Source organism: Ranitomeya imitator, chromosome 4, assembly GCF_032444005.1.
Source record: "Ranitomeya imitator isolate aRanImi1 chromosome 4, aRanImi1.pri, whole genome shotgun sequence".
Taxonomy (NCBI): domain Eukaryota; kingdom Metazoa; phylum Chordata; class Amphibia; order Anura; family Dendrobatidae; genus Ranitomeya; species Ranitomeya imitator.
Window position 1 is genome coordinate 160089388 of NC_091285.1, and position 21436 is coordinate 160110823.

General features: G+C 39.6%; 1 protein-coding gene across 1 annotated transcript in view; it reads right to left on the reverse strand.

Annotated features, from left to right (window-relative positions):
• Window positions 1-1195: 1195 nt before the first annotated feature.
• The window catches only part of PRELID2 (PRELI domain containing 2), a 161330-nt gene continuing 141089 nt past the window's right edge, over window positions 1196-21436 (reverse strand). The window contains exons 5-6 of the mRNA XM_069764063.1: window positions 13464-13569; window positions 1196-3838 (exon numbers count right to left, since the gene is read on the reverse strand). Of these exons, the coding sequence (XP_069620164.1) occupies window positions 3782-3838; window positions 13464-13569 (163 nt within the window). The 3' untranslated portion in view covers window positions 1196-3781. The remainder of the gene's footprint in view (window positions 3839-13463; window positions 13570-21436) is intronic.

Genomic DNA, 21436 nt, shown 5'->3' on the forward strand with positions numbered 1-21436 from the left:
GATACATTTACAATATTCCAAAAATCATTGGTAAAAACTTAAAAAAAAAACAATTTAGTTTGTATCATTGGAACTCCTGTTCAATGGATTTACCCATCTGCTTTTTTTATTGTGGCATACTGCTATACGTGTATGATCAATGGCTGTCTGACAATTAGGACGGATTACTACAAGAGAGGGTAACTTGTCTTGGTCATTGCACTCAAACTTTAAGGGGCAACTTTAATTTCAAGGTTGGGTGGGTGTCCTAGTGGTTGAATTTTCCTCCCGGACACATCTAGAACGATACCATACATATAAATGATGGAAAGATCGGAGATCGGAGGTGCCATTTGCTGCAGGGGATCCTCTGGTACAGCAGCAGAGCAGTCTCTGCAGCAGGAAATAATGGGGCGAACATTCACATTGTAGAACGCCAACCTCTCAAGTGCTGCAATGTAAAGCAGTACTACTGCAGGCGCCATATGGACTGAACTCTGCCGACGGCTTACGAGGAACACTTCGGGTTTACTCGCATGCCATGACGTACTTGAAAAACGGCTTCATTTTGATTTTATAAAAACATAAGCAAAAACACATGATTGTGACCATGATGTGTATACGCAGAAGTACAAAAAATGTCATCCAATCCCCAGTAATAACGGAGCTGCTCGTAATACATTTCAATATTTAGCTAAGGGTTACAAAAAGTAAACCATACCTTTAGTCAGTTTACGTCCAGGTTAATACATTCGAGTAAAAAAAAAAAAAAAATGTCAGACATGGTACTTACTTGGTAATAGATTGCTACATTCACGGACGTGCAAAGTCTATTAGAACTACTATACATTCAACCATTGTACCCGAGTATGGCTCCTCACTAATTACCTGGTACACATCCGGGTGTAATTAATTAATACTGAGCTAGTCATCTCTAAACACATCATGTATTAAATGGTCGATCACCTTCACACTTCTAGCAGAGAAGTGCAGAGCGCTTAGAACATGTATTCTGGTGTAACTTATCTACCTTAGGCCACATTCACACATTCAGTATTTGGTCAGTATTTTACATCATTTTTTTTTTCAATGGTCACCAGATTGGGTGAGTATATACATACATACCGGTATATAAAATATGTATATAAAATATATAATATATATATATATATATATATATATATATATATATATATATATATATATATATATATATATATATATATATATATATGCACAATTTGTGCAGGGCATTACAGTAGCTTACGGATCCATGGTTGCAACCACTCATATAGTGAGTTAGTTGTTAGTGGGCATAACAATTGATACTTACCCCATCTACAGGGCCTTGCAGTAGGTTAAGCAACATAGTGAATCGAAAGAACTATGCTACATTTGTAATTGGAGGCATCTGCTAATATTATACCTACTGCATATTGTAATATGATCTTGGAGATGGGAATACCCCTGTAACTGTACATTTGATGACTGCTCTTGCATGCAATAATACTACAGTACTACAGCGTGTAATGTCTGTCAGTTTTCAGCGGACACAGCTTTATTACAATAATTAAATACAAATTAACGGAATATATGACTATTCTCATTCCGGTCATGAAGATCCATAAAAATAAATAAATGTCTGCCCTGTGTGCGTTTCAAGTTCTTAATAAAATCAGAATCTATATGTCCCTGCTGTAACTACCTACATCTGGTCATACTCAAACACTGAAGGTAAGGGAGGTGGCAGCAAATATATGAAGACTGTAAAGGAGCGACGCGTCCTTTAAATGGAGGAGATAAACATTTGTTTTGAAATATTTGTTTTCGTCCTTCTTTCTCCATCTCGTTTCAAACGTATTTTTCGTCTTCACCCCAAACTGCAGCGAGATGAATATTTCAGGCTCTGCCATTTACTATTCCTTTTACTGTGTTTTGAAAGTCGGAAATGTAGAAATGTATCATCATCCAGCCAGGCAACATATAAAACACGAATATTGCAGAATTTTATGGCAGGAAAATAAAATAAAAAACGGGGTTTATTGCAAATGTCAATTAATCACTTGCATGTGGTGCATAGCTTAACGAAAAAATTAGCAGAAGGAAAAAAAAAAAAAAAGGTTTAAAGGGATTTTCCATTTTTATAAAACCCCTGTTGCCAGGACCAGTGCTGAGGTCAGAGCCGCTGAGCTCAGTGATTGGCTGCAGCGCTGTTGATGTGACGTCAGCGCTGCAGACAATAACAGACATCAGGCCAGCGACGGACCAAAGGAGGGAAGAAAAGCACTATTTTTTTTAATAAGCAGGGCATTATGGATTATGGCTGTGCCAATTAACATCGTTATCTCTGCTCCTTGCGGTTGGGAAGGGACTGCTTTCCATGGCTAGGCAGACATTGGGATAGCGGAGTAAGGCTAAGTGCACATTGCAGACACATGGATACATGGAGACAAGCTCCTGGCACATACTTTATCCTTGCATTAGATCACTATTCACCAGTCCTTTACGCCTCCATCTGGCCGCTATGAGTCTGTATGTGGTTTATTAGACTGCATAGCAAAGAACAGCAGACTGTACAGTGGTGCTCCCCATAGGACAGCACAGTGTCCACTGCTGGCCATGAACCTCGAGCAGAAACAACGTACAGTAGCCAAAACTGCCGTGTGCACTTAGCCTACGATCGGCACACCAAGGTCAAAAGTTCTTACCATGTGTCAATGAACATATGTTTACTTTCAGGAAATAACCAAAAATTGAGCACTATTTCTTTGACTTAACCTGTTACTCAATAGACATGAGTGATACATTTGCAAGAGACTGGTCCAATACACCAACATCCACATTCTGTGGCCGCTGGATCAAAGTCCTGTGATCCACCTCCTCTCTGCCGGCATTCCCGCGAGTCAAGCCACAACGATAACGTTGCGCTGGGCCTACGAATGAGAAGAGGTGCAAGGAATGCCGGCAGTAAGGAGGCAGTTCTCAGGGCCCCAGTACAGCAGCTATGGTATACAGACATGTCCACTGGACCGGAGTCCCGACAATTGATTTGCTCGTCTCTACCGCTCTACTGCAATTAAGGGAAATTTTTTTTTGCCCAGTAATCAGCCCCAAGAAACTACTAAATACTTGGAGTCAGGCGATTTGGCTCATTTTTTCTTTCCTAGCCAATTTTCAGAGCGTTATATAGATGGCAACATTTTAAAAAGTTTCTCTTTGGTTTTGTGGTTCCCATTACGAGTGTCTGTAGTCTTGTGCAATATTGTCGTACATTACAGGCATGTTTAGTACTTCCATCTGTCAGCTGGCCCAGACTTTACAGTAATTCAATCTAATGGCACCGGCTTGGCCTCAACTAAAAACCTAAAAGTTTTCATCAGAAGCCAATTGCCTTATCGTGTATGATTCCCAAGCTCTGCAAGTTGTGTAAGACGAGTGCCAGCTACATCACTACAATGGATCTCGGTATAGACATCTAGATGGATGGCAGTAAAAGCAGCCTTTCATTCTTACATCAATCTGCTCATTCATACATGCATCTTCCCCCCCATGCACATGGAGAGATTGAAGTATATTTCAACATAATTAGATTTCCGCTGCATCCCAGGGTCCTTATTTGCAGACTCTCACAAAGAAGTGGCTTTGAAGTTAAAGGTGATGGATCCAATTTAACAAACTGACTGCTTCAATCATTCCTTGAGTGCTTTAGCAATAAAAACCCATTTGAACCTTGAAAAATACAGCAACAATAAAGCCTTTAGGGTCTTTTCTGTGTTATGAAGAAATTCAGCAAGGTTCAGGGTTAGGAGACAGGGCTGCCATATTTTTCCTCCAGGATCTTTTCCATGACAGCAATACTCTGTAAAAACAAAAAAGTAAATTATATTAGCATGAAATAACACGGATGTAGATGAATGTGCAGCATATTGTCTGATAATACAAAGGCTATACTATTAAATAAGTGGAATCAGGTCACCACTATCTGTGAAATACAATGTTACAGTAGTTTGACAGGAACTAAGTAAATGCGCCATTATAATAGTTCACATTGTGTTTGTTATTCTGTATTTCTAGCACATGGAAGAAGCTTCTTAGTCACCGTAAATCAAAAACTCGTACTTATTATAGTCTATGACGCTGCTCTTATGTCTGTTTTTTGCTCTGGCACAAGGCCTGCAAAAAAGCACAGAGATATGTCCGTTCTTTACAGATATCACAGATGAAGATAAAAAGTGTATGAGCCAGTGAAAATCACAGACCGTACAAAAGCGGACACTTGGATCCAAAAACACATGAGACAGATCCAAAAGCACGCCGAGACACGGATCCAAAAGCACCGCTGAGACACGGATCTAAAAGCACCTACAAGACACTTGGATCCAAAATCACTGCCAAGACACGGATCCAAAAGCACCGACGAGATACAGATCCAAAAGCACCGCCGAGACATGGATCCAAAAGCACCACCGAGACACGGATCCAAAAGCACCGCCGAGACACGGATCCAAAAGCACCGCCGAGACACGGATCCAAAAGCACCTAAAAGACACGGATCCAAAAGCACCTAAAAAGACACGGATCCAAAAGCACCGATGAGACACGGATCCAAAAGCACCGACGGGACATGGATCCAAAAGCACGTACAAGGTACAGATCCAAAAGCACCGACAAGACACGGATCCAAAAGCACAGACGAGACACTGATCCATAAACACCAACGACACTTTTACAAATGTTTTTGTGTGTGAAAAACACTGGAGACTGAATGAGGCCTAAACGCAATTTTCAGGACAACCGTAATGGGGAGCAGGATAAAATGTTCTACTTCCTAGTTCTGCGTCTTTATAATGGAGGGGAATGATGCAAGTCAGAAGAGAAAGAAAAAACATGGTCTGTTAGTTCTGTTTTACATATCCACCTTTCATGGTCTGAGAACGGACCACGATGTCTCGATTGGCCGCTGGTTTCATGACCAACCCTACTATAATCTCTTGCTCTATACAGTTTTCCAGAGATTCCGGAGGTTTTAAGGCCAGTTCACAAAGGCTGAAACAACTGTCCAGGGAAAGCATGGTTTTACCCCATACAGCATGCATCGGATATGCTGCCATAGTGGGCAGGCCTTTGTGGGGGTCTTTTTGTGGTGCTCTGCTTTAGATATTCATCCTTATGGCTTATGACAAATCACTAATCACTCACTGATCTGCCCCCTATTTTACATTAGACTGCATTGTTTGAAAAAAATAAAAATTACATTCATCAGGCAGGCGCCGGCGCTGTAGCATGATACAATCTAGAATATCTATATTTTCATTTGATTTTGTCATATAAATTTTGGGGGGAAAGAAAAATTATATTAATCAAAATGTCGCCACCAGCCGAGCATGCGCAGTAGCATTATTCGGCAATCTAAATGATGCTACTGCGCATTAGTGGCCGTCATTTTGACTTAAGAATTCCCCCCCTCTCAAGAAATTTATATGACAAAATCAAATGAAAATATGGACTAATAGATTCGATCATGCTACAGCGCAGGCTCCAGCGACTGCATGATGAGTGTAATTTTTTTGTATGTAGTACAAAAGGTAATATAGGGGACAGGTTCCTCAGTGACCAGTCATAAGCAGATGAATACGTAAGCAGAGCACCACATGAAAACCCCCCAAAAGCCGCCCCGGAGTGTGAAACTCATTAACTGAAAGCTACAACTAAAGATTAAACAACAACCACAAGACAGATTTCTTCAACCCAGGTGTCAATGTAATCAGAAACACGACGCCAACCTGACACTGTCTGTAGGTTCCTTTTAAGTGTAGTCTATAGTAACAAAAAAAAAATTACTTTTCCAATTTTGATGTTTAACATGATGAAGAGTAGCGCTGAAATTTCTTTCTTCTAAGACTGCATGCAGCCCACAGAACCCCCCCCTTCCCCGCAATCTCTTTATTAATCAGCAACTTAGGAGGAAAAATCCTCTTAAAAATAATCAAAATTGATAATTTTCACAAACTATGTGCCACTTCACATTATTCCAATGAGAATCTGCATGAAACGAAATCTCAGATAATTAAATGAAATTTAATTTGAAGTGTAAGATTCAAGTATACAGAGATGCACTCTTTTTAAGTTATTTTTATAGCAGATTTTGTGCTTCTTTATGAAGTTCTTTATTAAATATCATAATTTCAGGTCTCATGTTTGCGCTTATTATAGCACATCCTACCTCTAAGCTCTGACTTATTAATACTGTTACAGAGACCCAGGGCCGGCGTCAGCACCCGGCACAGCGGGCAAATGCCGGGGCCCTGGGGAGAGAGGGGGGCCCACTCATGCTGTCATAGATACATCTGGGAGAGCAGAGCAGGAGATAACATGCTCTCTCCGCCTATAAAGTCACTGCTGGCTGCGTTCTCTTAACCCCTATGTGCCAGATCTGACACAAGCATCTTATCACTCAGTGAGTGCAGCCAGGCAGGCACACATAGGGGTTAAGAGAAGGCAGCCAGTGTGACATTGTTTGTGGGGGGAGAGAGCACGTTCTCTGCTCTGATCTCCGCCCCTGGCTGGCTGCCGTGCTGCTGAAGTTATGAGGCAGATTCAGGAGGAGCTCCTAGTCCTACCAGTGCATGAGTGAGTGGCGCTTCTATATACTATGTGGGCTGCGCTGCTATATACTACGTGGGCTGCTATATGCTACGTGGGCTGCTATATACTACATGGGCTGCTATATACTACGTGGGCAGTGTTATATACTACATGGCTGTGTTTATATGCGATCATGAATCGGGGTATGTGTTAAAGGGGGGGCCCACTGAGACTCTTTCGCCCGGGGCCCTCAAAAACCTGGAGCCGGCCCTGCAGAGACCCCATAATTCATTTCTTACCTGTGCCAGAAAAAAGTAAATTTGGTTGAAAAAAAAAAAAAGCATAGGTGTTGTTCCTAAGAGTTCAGTGTCTATAGATAAGATAGAGCTGCCACAGATTAGAAATAGCTAGTGCCATTACAGGGGTTCTCCAAGAATGTAATAAAATAGCCCCTGCACCATAATTGAAATGGCAGCCTATCCTACTCACGTGTCAGGTGGACTGCAGTATGATGAAACACAGCTCCAGGGACCTGTGTCTCAACTATCAGAAGATCAGTATCCTAACCACACGTTCCTCTGAAGGTTGTGGAGAAAGCCTGTGAAATCGGACTTGGCACAAAGGATTTATTCTCTAATATCAGTGCTTAGTCAGCCAACTAGAAAACGTATTTATTTTGCTGTCACACACACACACACACGTCTCTTGCAGCTCCGGTATATTCTGTTATGATACAGCTAATCTGTCATTTGAGACACAGATCTCGTGGAGCTCTGTTTCGGTAGACTGCAGCTCGTCCAGACACGGAATTCAAACAGCAGCCTGTCCTATTCATCCAATACCTATTCAAGTTACTTCTAGGTAGTGTGATGCTTGTTGTGATTCTTTACGCTCCTCCTCAGTGCATTTTTTTAAATCTCCCCAGAGTTACCCTTTAAGACTAGCATAAGCCAGCCTTAAACTTACAATTATTTTAAAGAAGTAAAACTCACGTATTAAGAGGTGCATGCTTTTAATACATTTGAAATATGTTGAATTGTCCTTCATCCCATCCCCTTTATTCTCATGATTGGTGGGGGGACCCAGAAATTGGACCCCCAGCAAAGTTACAAAGTGTTAGCATATTTCTGGGGTATTCCAACACTTTAGGAGATGGGAAAATCATTTACCAGTATTGAATACGAATATTTTTTTTAATTTAAACAATTTGGGTAACAACTTTGAATGCATGGTTTACAACCAAACTATAGTCAACAGTTATGATTTTAAAAGGAAATTTCTGGCTCTTGGAATATAATTGTTTTTCTGTTTCTCACCATTTTCTGGTGATAACTGATAACGTCATACTACCAAATACAATTTTGCTTTTAAAAGCTTTTTGTACTTATACTTTACCACTATGCCCAACACCCATAGTACACCCGCAAGATAAAGATAATGGGCATTAACTCTCAGGTTCTAGATGGAAAATCTATGAGTGGTGATAAAAGATGTAAAGCGATTCATTACCGCCGATTTTGCAGGGATGCTTTACATCGCAATATCGTCAACATACAGTCCTTTTACCTAGAGTTCAAACAAGTTGATCTGAGCTGGAAGACACTGGGTAGGAAGCATTTAACTTGTACAGCTTAGAAATACACAGAAACTATAGCACACATTACCTAACCATTAAGCTTCCCACACTTGCAGATAAAGCTTAAAAGGTTTCGATGATTGACAGTCGGCACTATGCCATTCAAGGCAGAACAATTACCATTCACTATTCACTAGAATGTTTGCGGGTCTCGTGCTGATGTTTTCAATATTCTTTTTCTATTCTGACATCTTTTATTGAAGCTCCTTCAATAAAATCAAACAGATATCAATTATTATTTCACTAAAAAGCACATTATATGATAAGCAGAATGCTGCAGCTGGCTGCTATAATGCAAAATCGCCAAGCAGAGAGGGCCTCATTTATCATTAGAAGCGACAACAATTCATGTGCTTAACCACCTATGGATCAAATCTCTCCAGGGGGACCAAGGGTTTCTGCCATTAGACGAACTAAGTGGGCCCTGCATATAGGGGAGATGAAGCAGCAGTGCTCATGATGAACCTTTGCCTCTCCCATGGCACAGCAAAGGGCGATTTAGAAATGGGTTTAGGGTATGTTTATATCGGCCACAAAATCTACATAAAAAACCTACTCAAATACTATTTGAATTAGCTTCCTATTAATTACAAAGGAAAATATAGCAGTGGGGCATTTTTTGTAGCACAGAAAATAGGCAATACATCAAGTTTTGAGTGTTTTGTTTCGAAAAAAAAAAAAAATAGCCAAGCACAATCATCTCAAGCTAGTTCCACAAACTTTAGTTACGCTGTGCCTTTGTTTTGCAGTATGCAAAGAAATAGCGGGAATCATTCTATTACCCATGTACAAGAGCATCTGGGGAGTGGAAATGAGATAATAAGGAATAAGTGTCCACTATTAGGTGGATGTTCTATGGAAAAAACATAGCATGCGTGCACCAGATGACTTGTGTAACAGCAATACCTACAGAAGGGAGTTGAAAGTTATTGACCCTTGACATGGAAATACTTTAGATTACACGTTCCGGTATCTGTTTTCCATGAGCCCATGACCGGATCAGTAAGAAAGCCCCTTCTATCCAGACAGGAAACAGGTCACTAGCAAGATGCATCACAGGCAAGTAAAACATTGACATGTATGCATAAAAGTGAAAACATGCAGGGGGTATGGAGAGGTCCCCTTAATGACCACCAATACGTCTTTTAACTGACCTGAGCTATAAGAGAATATCCTCCCCATACAGGTGACAATCCAGCATCTGTCGGTTGTGCACTATAACTGACAACTTGCTGCATCAGCCATTATTAGTGTTTGCACCGTACAAATCTGTTTAACCCCTTTGATGCTGCTGTCAATAGTGACTACATCATTATAACTGGTTAACAGAGTGTGGGGGCTTCCTATTTAACCAAATTGGTGTCCTCAGATCATGATTGTGTGGTCTCGATGTTTGCCATGGCAATTCACGACCAAATAGCGGCCTTAGAGTGTGATTGCTGTAGTAATCTGCTCAGAAGTTAGAGACATTTAGGTGGTAAAAATACACATTTTCATTTCTGTCATACCACTTCGCATTAATTCCTGTAAAGCACCTGAAGGGTTAATAAACTACCTGACAGCAGTTTTTGATATGTCAGGGGGGGCTGTTATTAAAATGGTATCACGTTTGGGGGTTTCCCAATATATGAGAACCCTTAAGTCACTTCAAACATGGATAAGTCCCTAAAAAAATGAATTTTGTAAATTTCCTTGTAAAAATGAAAAATTGCTGCTACACTTTTAATCCTCCTAAAAAGCTAACAAAATAAAAGAATATTTTACAAATTGTGCTGATGTAAAGCCGACATGTGGGAAATGTTATTTATTAATGGTTTGCTGTGGTATGACCATCTGGATTAAAGGGATAATCATTCAAAGTTTGAAAATTGCTAATTTTTTAACATTTTTCTCAAATATTTTATATTTTTTATAAACAAACACAAAACATATTGACCTAAATTTACCATCATCATAAAGTATAATGTGTCACAAAAAAACAATCTCAAAATTACTGGTATTTGTTGAAGCATTGCAGAGTTATTACCACATAAAGTGACACTGGTCAGATTTCAAAAATTTGGCTCAGTCACTAAGGGGTTAAGCAGTACTTGTATGGGCTCATGGAAAATGGATCACCGGTAAGTGTAATATAGGTTTCCCTTATGCCCATGACCAAACTAGTGAGAAACTAAACTAATAAATACATCTTAGGAAAGGAGTACAGTGTAAAGAACTTTACTTCCAAATGTCAAAGCTTATTGGAGTAAAAAAAAAAACAAATCTAGAATGTACAATCTATAATGTTTGAGAAACATTAGGTGAACTTTAAGTGGCCACTAAACATAGATCCAGAAATATTTGGACAGTGACAATCTTAGTGATTTGGGCTCTGTATGCTGTGAAATATTTAGGAATTGCAACCACTTTTCTTCAAAGCCTCCTCATTTCAGGGACTCAAAAGTAATTAGACAAATTAACTTTACCACTAATAAAATGTTCATTTTTAATACATCGTAGATAATCCTTTGCAGGTAATGACTGCTCAAAGTCTGGAAGCCATAGGCAACACCAAACCTGGGGTTTCCTCCTGTTATTTTCTAGTTTGTGGGTCTTTGTGCCTTCAGTTTTGTCTTAAGCAAGTGAAATGAATGCTCGATAGGGTGGAGATCTGGTGATAGACTGGGTCAATGTCCATCTGTACTGTTAAGTGCTGTCCAATCAACCTTGCAGTATTTGATTGAATCTGAGCAGAAAGTATAGCCCTGTACACTTCTGAATTCATCCAGCTGCTTCTGTCTTCAGTCACCTCATCAATAAACACCTGCTTCCTGGAGAGTGTTCTTCACTTCCGTGGATACGGTGATGGAGGATTTCTTCACTATGAAAATTATTCTACAATAATCCAACATCATTGTCTTCCATGGCCTTTTTGAGCTCCCAATCCTAAACGCACAAGTGCGCTAATTTTTTTAGCACAATGTAACAAAACTGTTGTTTTGGCGACTCCTAACATTTATGCCATCTCTCTGATGGATTTCTTTTTTTCAGCCTAATGATGGTCTGTTTCTCTTCAATTTAGAACTCCTTTGACAGGATGTTGTAGGTTCACAGCAACAGCTTTCAAATGCAAATGCCACAATCGAAATCCGCTCAAGACCTTTTACCCGCTTAAATGATGATCGATAAATGAGGGAGTAGCCCATGCAACCCACTAAAGAGCTTTTGAGATAATTGTCAAGTTACTTTTGGTCCCTTTAAAAAGAGGCAGCTACATATTAAAGAGCTATTATTCTTAAACCCTTACTCCAAGTAAGATATGAATACCCTCAATTAAAGCTACATACAAAATGTGGTAAGGGGGATGGAAGTATCCTGCACTGCTGATTAAATGACAAGCCACGATGACCAGAAGGTTGTACTGAAGAAGCTGTCTCTGTGACTGTAGGTTGCACACTACTCCACACCTTTCAGGCTAGGGACCTACTGAGAGGTTCACCATGAAATGGCAGTGGGCTTCATACAGTCTGATCAGAATGTTAAACTAAGAACCTAATGTTCAGTTTGTCATTTTTTACCTAGCTGCATTAGATCAAGTATGAAATTTAGGATGTGTAGTTCATGTCTTTTTGTACAGTTGTAGTTATTACTTCTAAAAGGAACACTAAATTTTCTACGTTTAAGGCCTTCACACATCTGATCTTGAACAAAAATAGGTTAACTTTTCTTTTACTTGCATAGTGGCTCTTACAGCTTTTAGTAAAGGAATAATAACCAATTGAAACAGTGTCCAAGCAAAGGGCAGTGCTGGCATTTCAGGCTTCCACATCTGAAAGACCCTTTTAGATCAGGAAACAAAGATAACTTGAACAGTCTTGTTTTGCCAATCTGATCTTTACTGATCTTATGCGACTCGTTGGTAAATGATTTTTTACATTCATATTCCATCTGTATAGAATTTTAGGTCTATCTGGATTGGAAGAATCCCAGTTAAAATGAGGCCACCATGAATGATGGACCAATGTTTTACTAAAATATTTCTGTAGGAGTTTTTAAATGTAGTAATTAAACTAATTTATATCTATTGCTCTATTGTGACCGTTAAACTTCGGTTGCCTTTTTCGAGTCTTATTTACTTTAAAAAAAAAAAAAGAAAAAAAAGAAATCAGATTGGCCAAAATGCGTCCTTGGATACCCCTTGTCTGAAAAATAATTTCCTTAACATATATGTGACTGATGTAGAAAATCTTGTCACATGTACAATTCTTGTGGATATGCCAATACCGCCCATAGAGTATATTTTTTAGTCCAACTGGAAAAATGACTAATCGCAAAAGCTACGTAGCTATTTAAGCCACATACTTTAATGAGTGGATGTGAAAAGGTCTACTTCGACATTCCAAAAAATTATCAAAACCAAAATTCGATATGCGACTCAGAATAATTGAAGGTAAAGCTTATACACCAATCATTTTAGTTCAGTTTAATCACAAAAGTGGAGCTTTATCAGCTTGAACATCCAAAAAATTACCTACTTGTCCCTCTTTCACCAGATTGTAACATTCTTGCCACCTAATCTAAGAGACGTATGATTTAGGGGCAGATACCCTAACTCCAGCAATGTATCACTTACTGGGCTGCTTAGTGTAGTTTTTATAAAATTACTTATTGAAAGGAGGGGAAAAAAGTGTATATAAAAGTAACACCAATAGCATATAGATAAAACTAATTACGTGCAAGGGAGAAAAGTCTATGCTCAAGATACTGGGCCTATGCTCAAGATAAGGGGTCAATAAACACCCCCTCACAGGAAATCTAAGCACATGTTCAAAAAGGAATGTGTAATCAAAAAATAACAGCACAAAGGGTTCACATGAAAAAGACCAATACAGAAGAATAAAATAATGAATAAGGCGATTGAGGAAAATCCCTGTGAGGGGCAGAAGAATCCCCACGCGTATTGCCAAGGTTTGTCTTTCTCACTGGCGAGGAATTAATATGGATGCATCAGTGTTTTATATCTATTAAGTCAAATGTCAACCAAAAAACACGAGCAATATTCTAACCAACACGTCACCCCAAGATCTCTCATACATTCACCAAGTAATTATGGAGTCCGGGCAGCCGGTAACACTTGGAACAAGGGGTAAGATTTATTACCATATGTTTATATATGTCTAAGTATATTTTCTTTCCATGTTTTTTGGTTTAAAGTATGTCACCACGAGACTATGTGCTTTCTGTACCTTCAATTTATCCATACACAAAACTGAAGAGACCTTACCCTTTTAGCTCCTTGTTTCAAAAAGGTTTGGGCAAATTTCTCCAGCACACAGTTGAGGTATCCAGCACCAGTGATTTTTATGGTCCCTTTTTGACTGAACTCCGTCCTGTAAGTAAAAAAAAAAAATAGAAATGTTTTATTGTAATTCTCCCACTTATACTCATACATATGAAAACATTTCTGATTTTTTTCCTTCGGATTAAAAGAGCTATCTGGACAACTTATATTTTTAAAAACCTCTCAGAATGGTATGAAAAAAATAGGTCATACCGTCCTGTCCTGAGAGGGTTGGGGCACCTCTAACAAAACATACAAAAGAGAAATTACTTAGGTAAATTGCAGTAAGGACACCCAGATTTTCACCTAGTCAGATATTAGAGGTTGCAAACAAGAAGATACATATCACCTACTGACAAAGCTGTTTTAGCGAAACACGAGTCAAGCATTTTTGAAATGTTGTGGTGCGGGATATCACTTATCATATCATTAGGTAGTTGTAAATAATAGTTAATAATAGTTATATTACATAATATTAGAGCCTACTAATTACCTATTGGAGCCCACTATGGTTCATTATGTTTATATTCAATGTTTTCCTTGCATCAATTATAAAACTATGGATTGTGTTTTTTCCCCTTTTGATTAGCTTGTATCTCTCTTCCAATACAGCTTTCGTGGTTATATGTACATCTATCATTTCATTAATGTTATTTGGTTACCTATTTAGCTGTATCAATATTGTGGCCATATTATTCACTGAACCACTTTCTCTACCCTTGTTCTCAATATCTTTGGGCTAGCCCTCAGCAATTTGTCAAGCATGTATAGCCTATTTACTTTTTACCCAAATGTTTGTGTATATATTTTTGTATATATATATTTTAAAAAAAAATTGGATACAAAGTGGATACACACATTTTCTAAAAGATTGTACGTTTACAATGTATATTACTTCTTCTATTTATTAGAGATGCCCTGTGAGTTAATTAGTGTTTTTTTGTCTAATCACATAACTTGCATGTTAATCCACACATGAACAGTCAGGAGAAATTTTTTTTAGACATTGGTTGACTGAATAATGTATAAATGTATAATTATTTTTGCCAATCTCACCACTTTCCAAGGTGACAAGTAAGGTGCATTGGGGATACACAGCCTCAACCGGCCTGACATATTACTCTAAATTCTGCCATAACTCGATGCAAAAGATCGGGCAGAAATATGACAGCTCATAGCTAGGACAGATTTCATTTTCTGGTACATGGACATAAACACAACAAATAAAACTGGAGCATCATACTCCAGCGCAGCGCACCGCAGTTTCAGACTTTGGTATAAAATGCCAGATATTGTAAATTCCTGCCTATTGGCATAAAGACAGAAACAAGAGGGGACGGGAAGAAAAACATTAGACTCGAACAAAGACGACCCAGGAAAACATACTCAGAAGGGAGGTAAGAACATTTCTAAAACAATCCACAGTGAGGAGATTGGAACAAAACAAAATCCTCTAAACTGCATGCTCGCAAACGCCAGAAGCCTGACAAACAAGATGGAAGAACTAGAAGCAGAAATATCTACAGGTAACTTTGACATAGTGGGAATAACCGAGACATGGTTAGATGAAAGCTATGACTGGGCAGTTAACTTACAGGGTTACAGTCTGTTTAGAAAGGATCGTAAAAATCGGAGAGGAGGAGGGGTTTGTCTCTATGTAAAGTCTTGTCTAAAGTCCACTTTAAGGGAGGATATTAGCGAAGGGAATGAGGATGTCGAGTCCATATGGGTTGAAATTCATGGAGGGAAAAATGGTAACAAAATTCTCATTGGGGTCTGTTACAAACCCCCAAATATAACAGAAACCATGGAAAGTCTACTTCTAAAGCAGATAGATGAAGCTGCAACCCATAATGAGGTCCTGGTTATGGGGGACTTTAACTACCCGGATATTAACTGGGAAACAGAAACCTGTGAAACCCATAAAGGCAACAGGTTTCTGCTAATAACCAAGAAAAATTATCTTTCACAATTGGTGCAGAATCCAACCAGAGGAGCAGCACTTTTAGACCTAATACTATCTAATAGACCTGACAGAATAACAAATCTGCAGGTGGTTGGGCATTTAGGAAATAGCGACCACAATATTGTGCAGTTTCACCTGTCTTTCACTAGGGGGACTTGTCAGGGAGTCACAAAAACATTGAACTTTAGGAAGGCAAAGTTTGAACAGCTTAGAGATGCCCTTAATCTGGTAGACTGGGACAATATCCTCAGAAATGAGAATACAGATAATAAATGGGAAATGTTTAAGAACATCCTAAATAGGCAGTGTAAGCGGTTTATACCTTGTGGGAATAAAAGGACTAGAAATAGGAAAAACCCAATGTGGCTAAACAAAGAAGTAAGGCAGGCAATTAACAGTAAAAAGAAAGCATTTGCACTACTAAAGCAGGATGGCACCACTGAAGCTCTAAAAAACTATAGGGAGAAAAATACTTTATCTAAAAAACTAATTAAAGCTGCCAAAAAGGAAACAGAGAAGCACATTGCTAAGGAGAGTAAAACTAATCCCAAACTGTTCTTCAACTATATCAATAGTAAAAGAATAAAAACTGAAAATGTAGGCCCCTTAAAAAATAGTGAGGAAAGAATGGTTGTAGATGACGAGGAAAAAGCTAACATATTAAACACCTTCTTCTCCACGGTATTCACGGTGGAAAATGAAATGCTAGGTGAAATCCCAAGAAACAATGAAAACCCTATATTAAGAGTCACCAATCTAACCCAAGAAGAGGTGCGAAACCGGCTAAATAAGATTAAAATAGATAAATCTCCAGGTCCGGATGGCATACACCCACAAGTACTAAGAGAACTAAGTAATGTAATAGATAAACCATTATTTCTTATTTTTAGTGACTCTATAGCGACAGGGTCTGTTCCGCAGGACTGGCGCATAGCAAATGTGGTGCCAATATTCAAAAAGGGCTCTAAAAGTGAACCTGGAAATTATAGGCCAGTAAGTCTAACCTCTATTGTTGGTAAAATATTTGAAGGGTTTCTGAGGGATGTTATTCTGGATTATCTCAATGAGAATAACTGTTTAACTCCATATCAGCATGGGTTTATGAGAAATCGCTCCTGTCAAACCAATCTAATCAGTTTTTATGAAGAGGTAAGCTATAGACTGGACCACGGTGAGTCATTGGACGTGGTATATCTCGATTTTTCCAAAGCGTTTGATACCGTGCCGCACAAGAGGTTGGTACACAAAATGAGAATGCTTGGTCTGGGGGAAAATGTGTGTAAATGGGTTAGTAACTGGCTTAGTGATAGAAAGCAGAGGGTGGTTATAAATGGTATAGTCTCTAACTGGGTCGCTGTGACCAGTGGGGTACCGCAGGGGTCAGTATTGGGACCTGTTCTCTTCAACATATTCATTAATGATCTGGTAGAAGGTTTACACAGTAAAATATCGATATTTGCAGATGATACAAAACTATGTAAAGCAGTTAATACAAGAGAAGATAGTATTCTGCTACAGATGGATCTGGATAAGTTGGAAACTTGGGCTGAAAGGTGGCAGATGAGGTTTAACAATGATAAATGTAAGGTTATACACATGGGAAGAGGGAATCAATATCACCATTACACACTGAACGGGAAACCACTGGGTAAATCTGACAGGGAGAAGGACTTGGGGATCCTAGTTAATGATAAACTTACCTGGAGCAGCCAGTGCCAGGCAGCAGCTGCCAAGGCAAACAGGATCATGGGGTGCATTAAAAGAGGTCTGGATACACATGATGAGAGCATTATACTGCCTCTGTACAAATCCCTAGTTAGACCGCACATGGAGTACTGTGTCCAGTTTTGGGCACCGGTGCTCAGGAAGGATATAATGGAACTAGAGAGAGTACAAAGGAGGGCAACAAAATTAATAAAGGGGATGGGAGAACTACAATACCCAGATAGATTAGCGAAATTAGGATTATTTAGTCTAGAAAAAAGACGACTGAGGGGCGATCTAATAACCATGTATAAGTATATAAGGGGACAATACAAATATCTCGCTGAGGATCTGTTTATACCAAGGAAGGTGACGGGCACAAGGGGGCATTCTTTGCGTCTGGAGGAGAGAAGGTTTTTCCACCAACATAGAAGAGGATTCTTTACTGTTAGGGCAGTGAGAATCTGGAATTGCTTGCCTGAGGAGGTGGTGATGGCGAACTCAGTCGAGGGGTTCAAGAGAGGCCTGGATGTCTTCCTGGAGCAGAACAATATTGTATCATACAATTATTAGGTTCTGTAGAAGGACGTAGATCTGGGGATTTATTATGATGGAATATAGGCTGAACTGGATGGACAAATGTCTTTTTTCGGCCTTACTAACTATGTTACTATGTTACTATGTTACTATGTAATTCTTTGTAGTCTTTTAAAAAAGTTGAGACTTATATGTAGAGATAACAAAACTGCACAGATTTGGAAATCTCTTATAGCCATATTTTATTCACAACACAACACAACACCGATCAGAAGGTGGAAGTTGGACATTTTTCATTTCATTTTGAAGAAATTTACTCTGCCGGATTTTGTGTGTCATAATGCGCCAAATGTTCTCACTTGGTGAAAAGTCGGGACTTTCAGGACAGTGCCCATGGGCTGCCCATGCCATAGGCATTAATGCAACCTTATACCACCAGAGACGCAGAGTTTTCCCGCTGTGCGCGGATATCCTACTTCTCTGGAGTCTGCAGGACACGGCGTTTGAGGTTTCCATAAAGAAGATCAAAATTGGATTCATCTGACCACAATTTGTCATATTATATGAGCTTTAGCCCAGAGAAAACCGCAGCGTTTCTGGATCATGTTGATATATGGCGGCTTCTTTGCCTTTTACAGCTTTAACTAGCATTTGTGGATTACACGGTGAATGGTGTTCACAAACAAATGGTTTCTGGAAGTATTCCTGAGATCATGTAATGATTTACACGACAGAATGATGCCAGTTTTTAGCGCAGTGCCACCTGAGAAACCATAGCTCATGGGCATCCAATATTGACCGTTTGCCTTTTCACGTTTGCATTTCTATTGCTCCAGAATCTCTGAATGATATTAAATCATCCTTTTATTTTTCATTAGTACAGCAGGTTTTTGCCATGCAATATGACAGCAGCATGAAGTAGGGACAGAGACCCTGATTCCAACAATGTATCACTTACTTAACTGGGTGCATTACTTAGAGTCATCATTTTCTCTGTTGCAGAGCTGTCGGCACCACAGCTTGTGCGTATATTGGACAATGAGAGAGAATTGCTAATCAGTGGTGGACTAAAGGTACCTTCACACTGAACGATATCGCTAGCGATCCGTGACGTTGCAGCATCCTGGATAGCGATATCGTTGAATTTGACAGGCAGCAGCGATCAGGATCCTGCTGTGCCATCGTTGGTCGGCGCAGAAAGTCCAGAACTTTATTTCGTCACTGGACTCCCTGCAGACATCGCTGAATCGGCGTGTGTGACGCCGATTCAGCGATGGCTTCACTGGTAACCAGGGTAAACATCGGGTTACTAAGCGCAGGGCCGCGCTTAGTAACCCGATGTTTACCCTTATTACCAGCGTAAACGTAAAAAAACCCAAACACTACATACTTACCTTCCGCTGTCTGTCCCCCGGCGCTGTGCTTCTCTGCACTATGAGCGCCGGCCGGCCGGAAAGCAGAGCGGTGGCGTCACCGCTGTGCTTTCCGGCCGGCGCTCACAGTCAGTGCAGGAAGCACAGCGCCGGGGGACAGACAGCGGAAGGTAAGTATGTAGTGTTTTTTTTTTTTTTTACGTTTACGCTGGTAACCAGGGTAAACATCGGGTTACTAAGCGCGGCCCTGCGCTTAGTAACCCGATGTTTACCCTGGTTACCAGGGGATCGGCATCGTTGGTCGCTGGAGAGCTGTCTGTGTGACAGCTCTCCAGCGACCAAACAGCGACGCTGCAGCGATCGGCATCGTTGTCTGGATCGCTGCAGCGTCGCTAAATGTGACGGTACCTTTAGATGCATGAGACCAGCTGTCCTGCAGTGATAATCTCTTGCTGATAAAACACTGATTGTACTGAAAGGGAAAAACATAGCCAAGTAAGTTTTACATCGCTGTAATAAGGGTCTCTGCTCCTACATTATGGTGCAAAGCAAAAGACTGGCGGCAGATTCCCTTTAACCCTGTCTCAGCTTTTCGAGATGTGTTGCTTCCATCAATCTCTAAATTATTTAATTTTTTTCAAGTGACATCGAAAGACGTCTAACTTTCAATTTCTTATACGTGTTATATGTTCAGTTGTTAATCACAATAGAGAAGATTTCCAAATCATTTCATTCTTGTGATCGCTATATTTTACAAAGCGTCCCATTTTTTTGGAATTGGGGTTGTAGAATATGTATTCTAACTCAAACTTCTTTTTCAATAAACCTATATATTAGAAATCGGTAAATGGTTACTGCATGGGATGAGATAGCCATGCAGACATACATGGATATATTTTACACAATGCGCCTAAAAAGCAGCAAGATTTGTTTTTCTTCGAGCTGCAAATGCAGCCTAATGAGAGCAACTGTTCCTGGGCTAAACTGGCCGCCTCTGATAATTTAATACATTTAATATTCTGGTATTAGCCTTAATGGTTTTTGGATTACACATTTCAAGCCGTAATATGCACAGCTATTAAAAAAGGACGTCTTAGCCACATATCTAAATGTTAACACTTTATTACGTTTTTTTTTATTTTACGTTCAGTATTTTCCAAGCTATTACTAAACCTAAAGCACAAAGCATTGCTGAAGTTTAGCCTGACGTGGATGCATCTGAGATAAATGAGTGGTCATGGAAACAGACAGCCTAAATCAGCATTCACCTGTGCAATATATGGTGGTAAGTCATAATGGACCCTTTCCCTTTAAGAAAATCTTTTTTTTTCTAAATAATTAAAACCAGAAGTAATTATTAAAATGCAATATCTTGAGAAATTAACATCTAGGAATCATTTTGACATCAACCTCTTCCCAACATATAATGTACTATTATGTCACATGTCGGGTCCAGTCATTGATCGTATTACAATATATAGTACAAGCAATAGGGGACTTGACGCTTTTTTGACTCGACGGTTATAAATCACAAATCACTTGTGATTGTCAGTGCCCATGTGACATGAATTAGCCAATGAATGATGACTTCTGTGTTTTAAAAAGCCACATGGTAAAGACAAAGGAGCTGTCTGAGGGTATCAGAACTGCTTTTAGCAAACTAGACTTGCAAAGGGTATAAGGCCATCACCAATGACCTTGGCATCCCAGTTTCAACAGTGCGCAATGTTATTAAGATGCTTGCCAAGCATGTAACTGTCAAGAACTTTCCTGGACGTGGGGGAAAGAGGAAAATTGACAAAAGAGGTCTTTGAAGGTTGGTGCAAAAGGTGAAAAAACACCACAGATCTGAAGGTCAACCTGGAAAAGACTAGTGGCATGGTTTTAAAAAGTACCATACGCTGCACACTAAACCAAGCAGAACTATATCGGCGAAGGTCAAGGAAGAAACCATTGCTGAAGACATGAAAAGGAATGACTGATCTTTGACAAATAGTACCTTGACAAACCACAATCCTTCTGGGGAAATGTTCTGTGGACAGATGAAACAAAAATAGAGCTTTTAGGCGATGCAAAGCAGCCAATTTGCTTACAGATGGCGCAATGAAGCTTATAAGCAAAAGAATACAGAACACCCTACCAACAGTTAAGCATGGTAGAGGATCCATAATGCTGTGGGGTTGCTTTGCTGTGTCTGGTACTAGAGGCCTTGACTGTATCACAGGAATCATTAAATCAAATAATCATCAAGAGATTTTAGAATGAAATGTCCTACTCAGTGTAAGAAAACTTGGTTTGAGTCAAAGATCACAGGTCGTCCAGAAAGACAATGAACC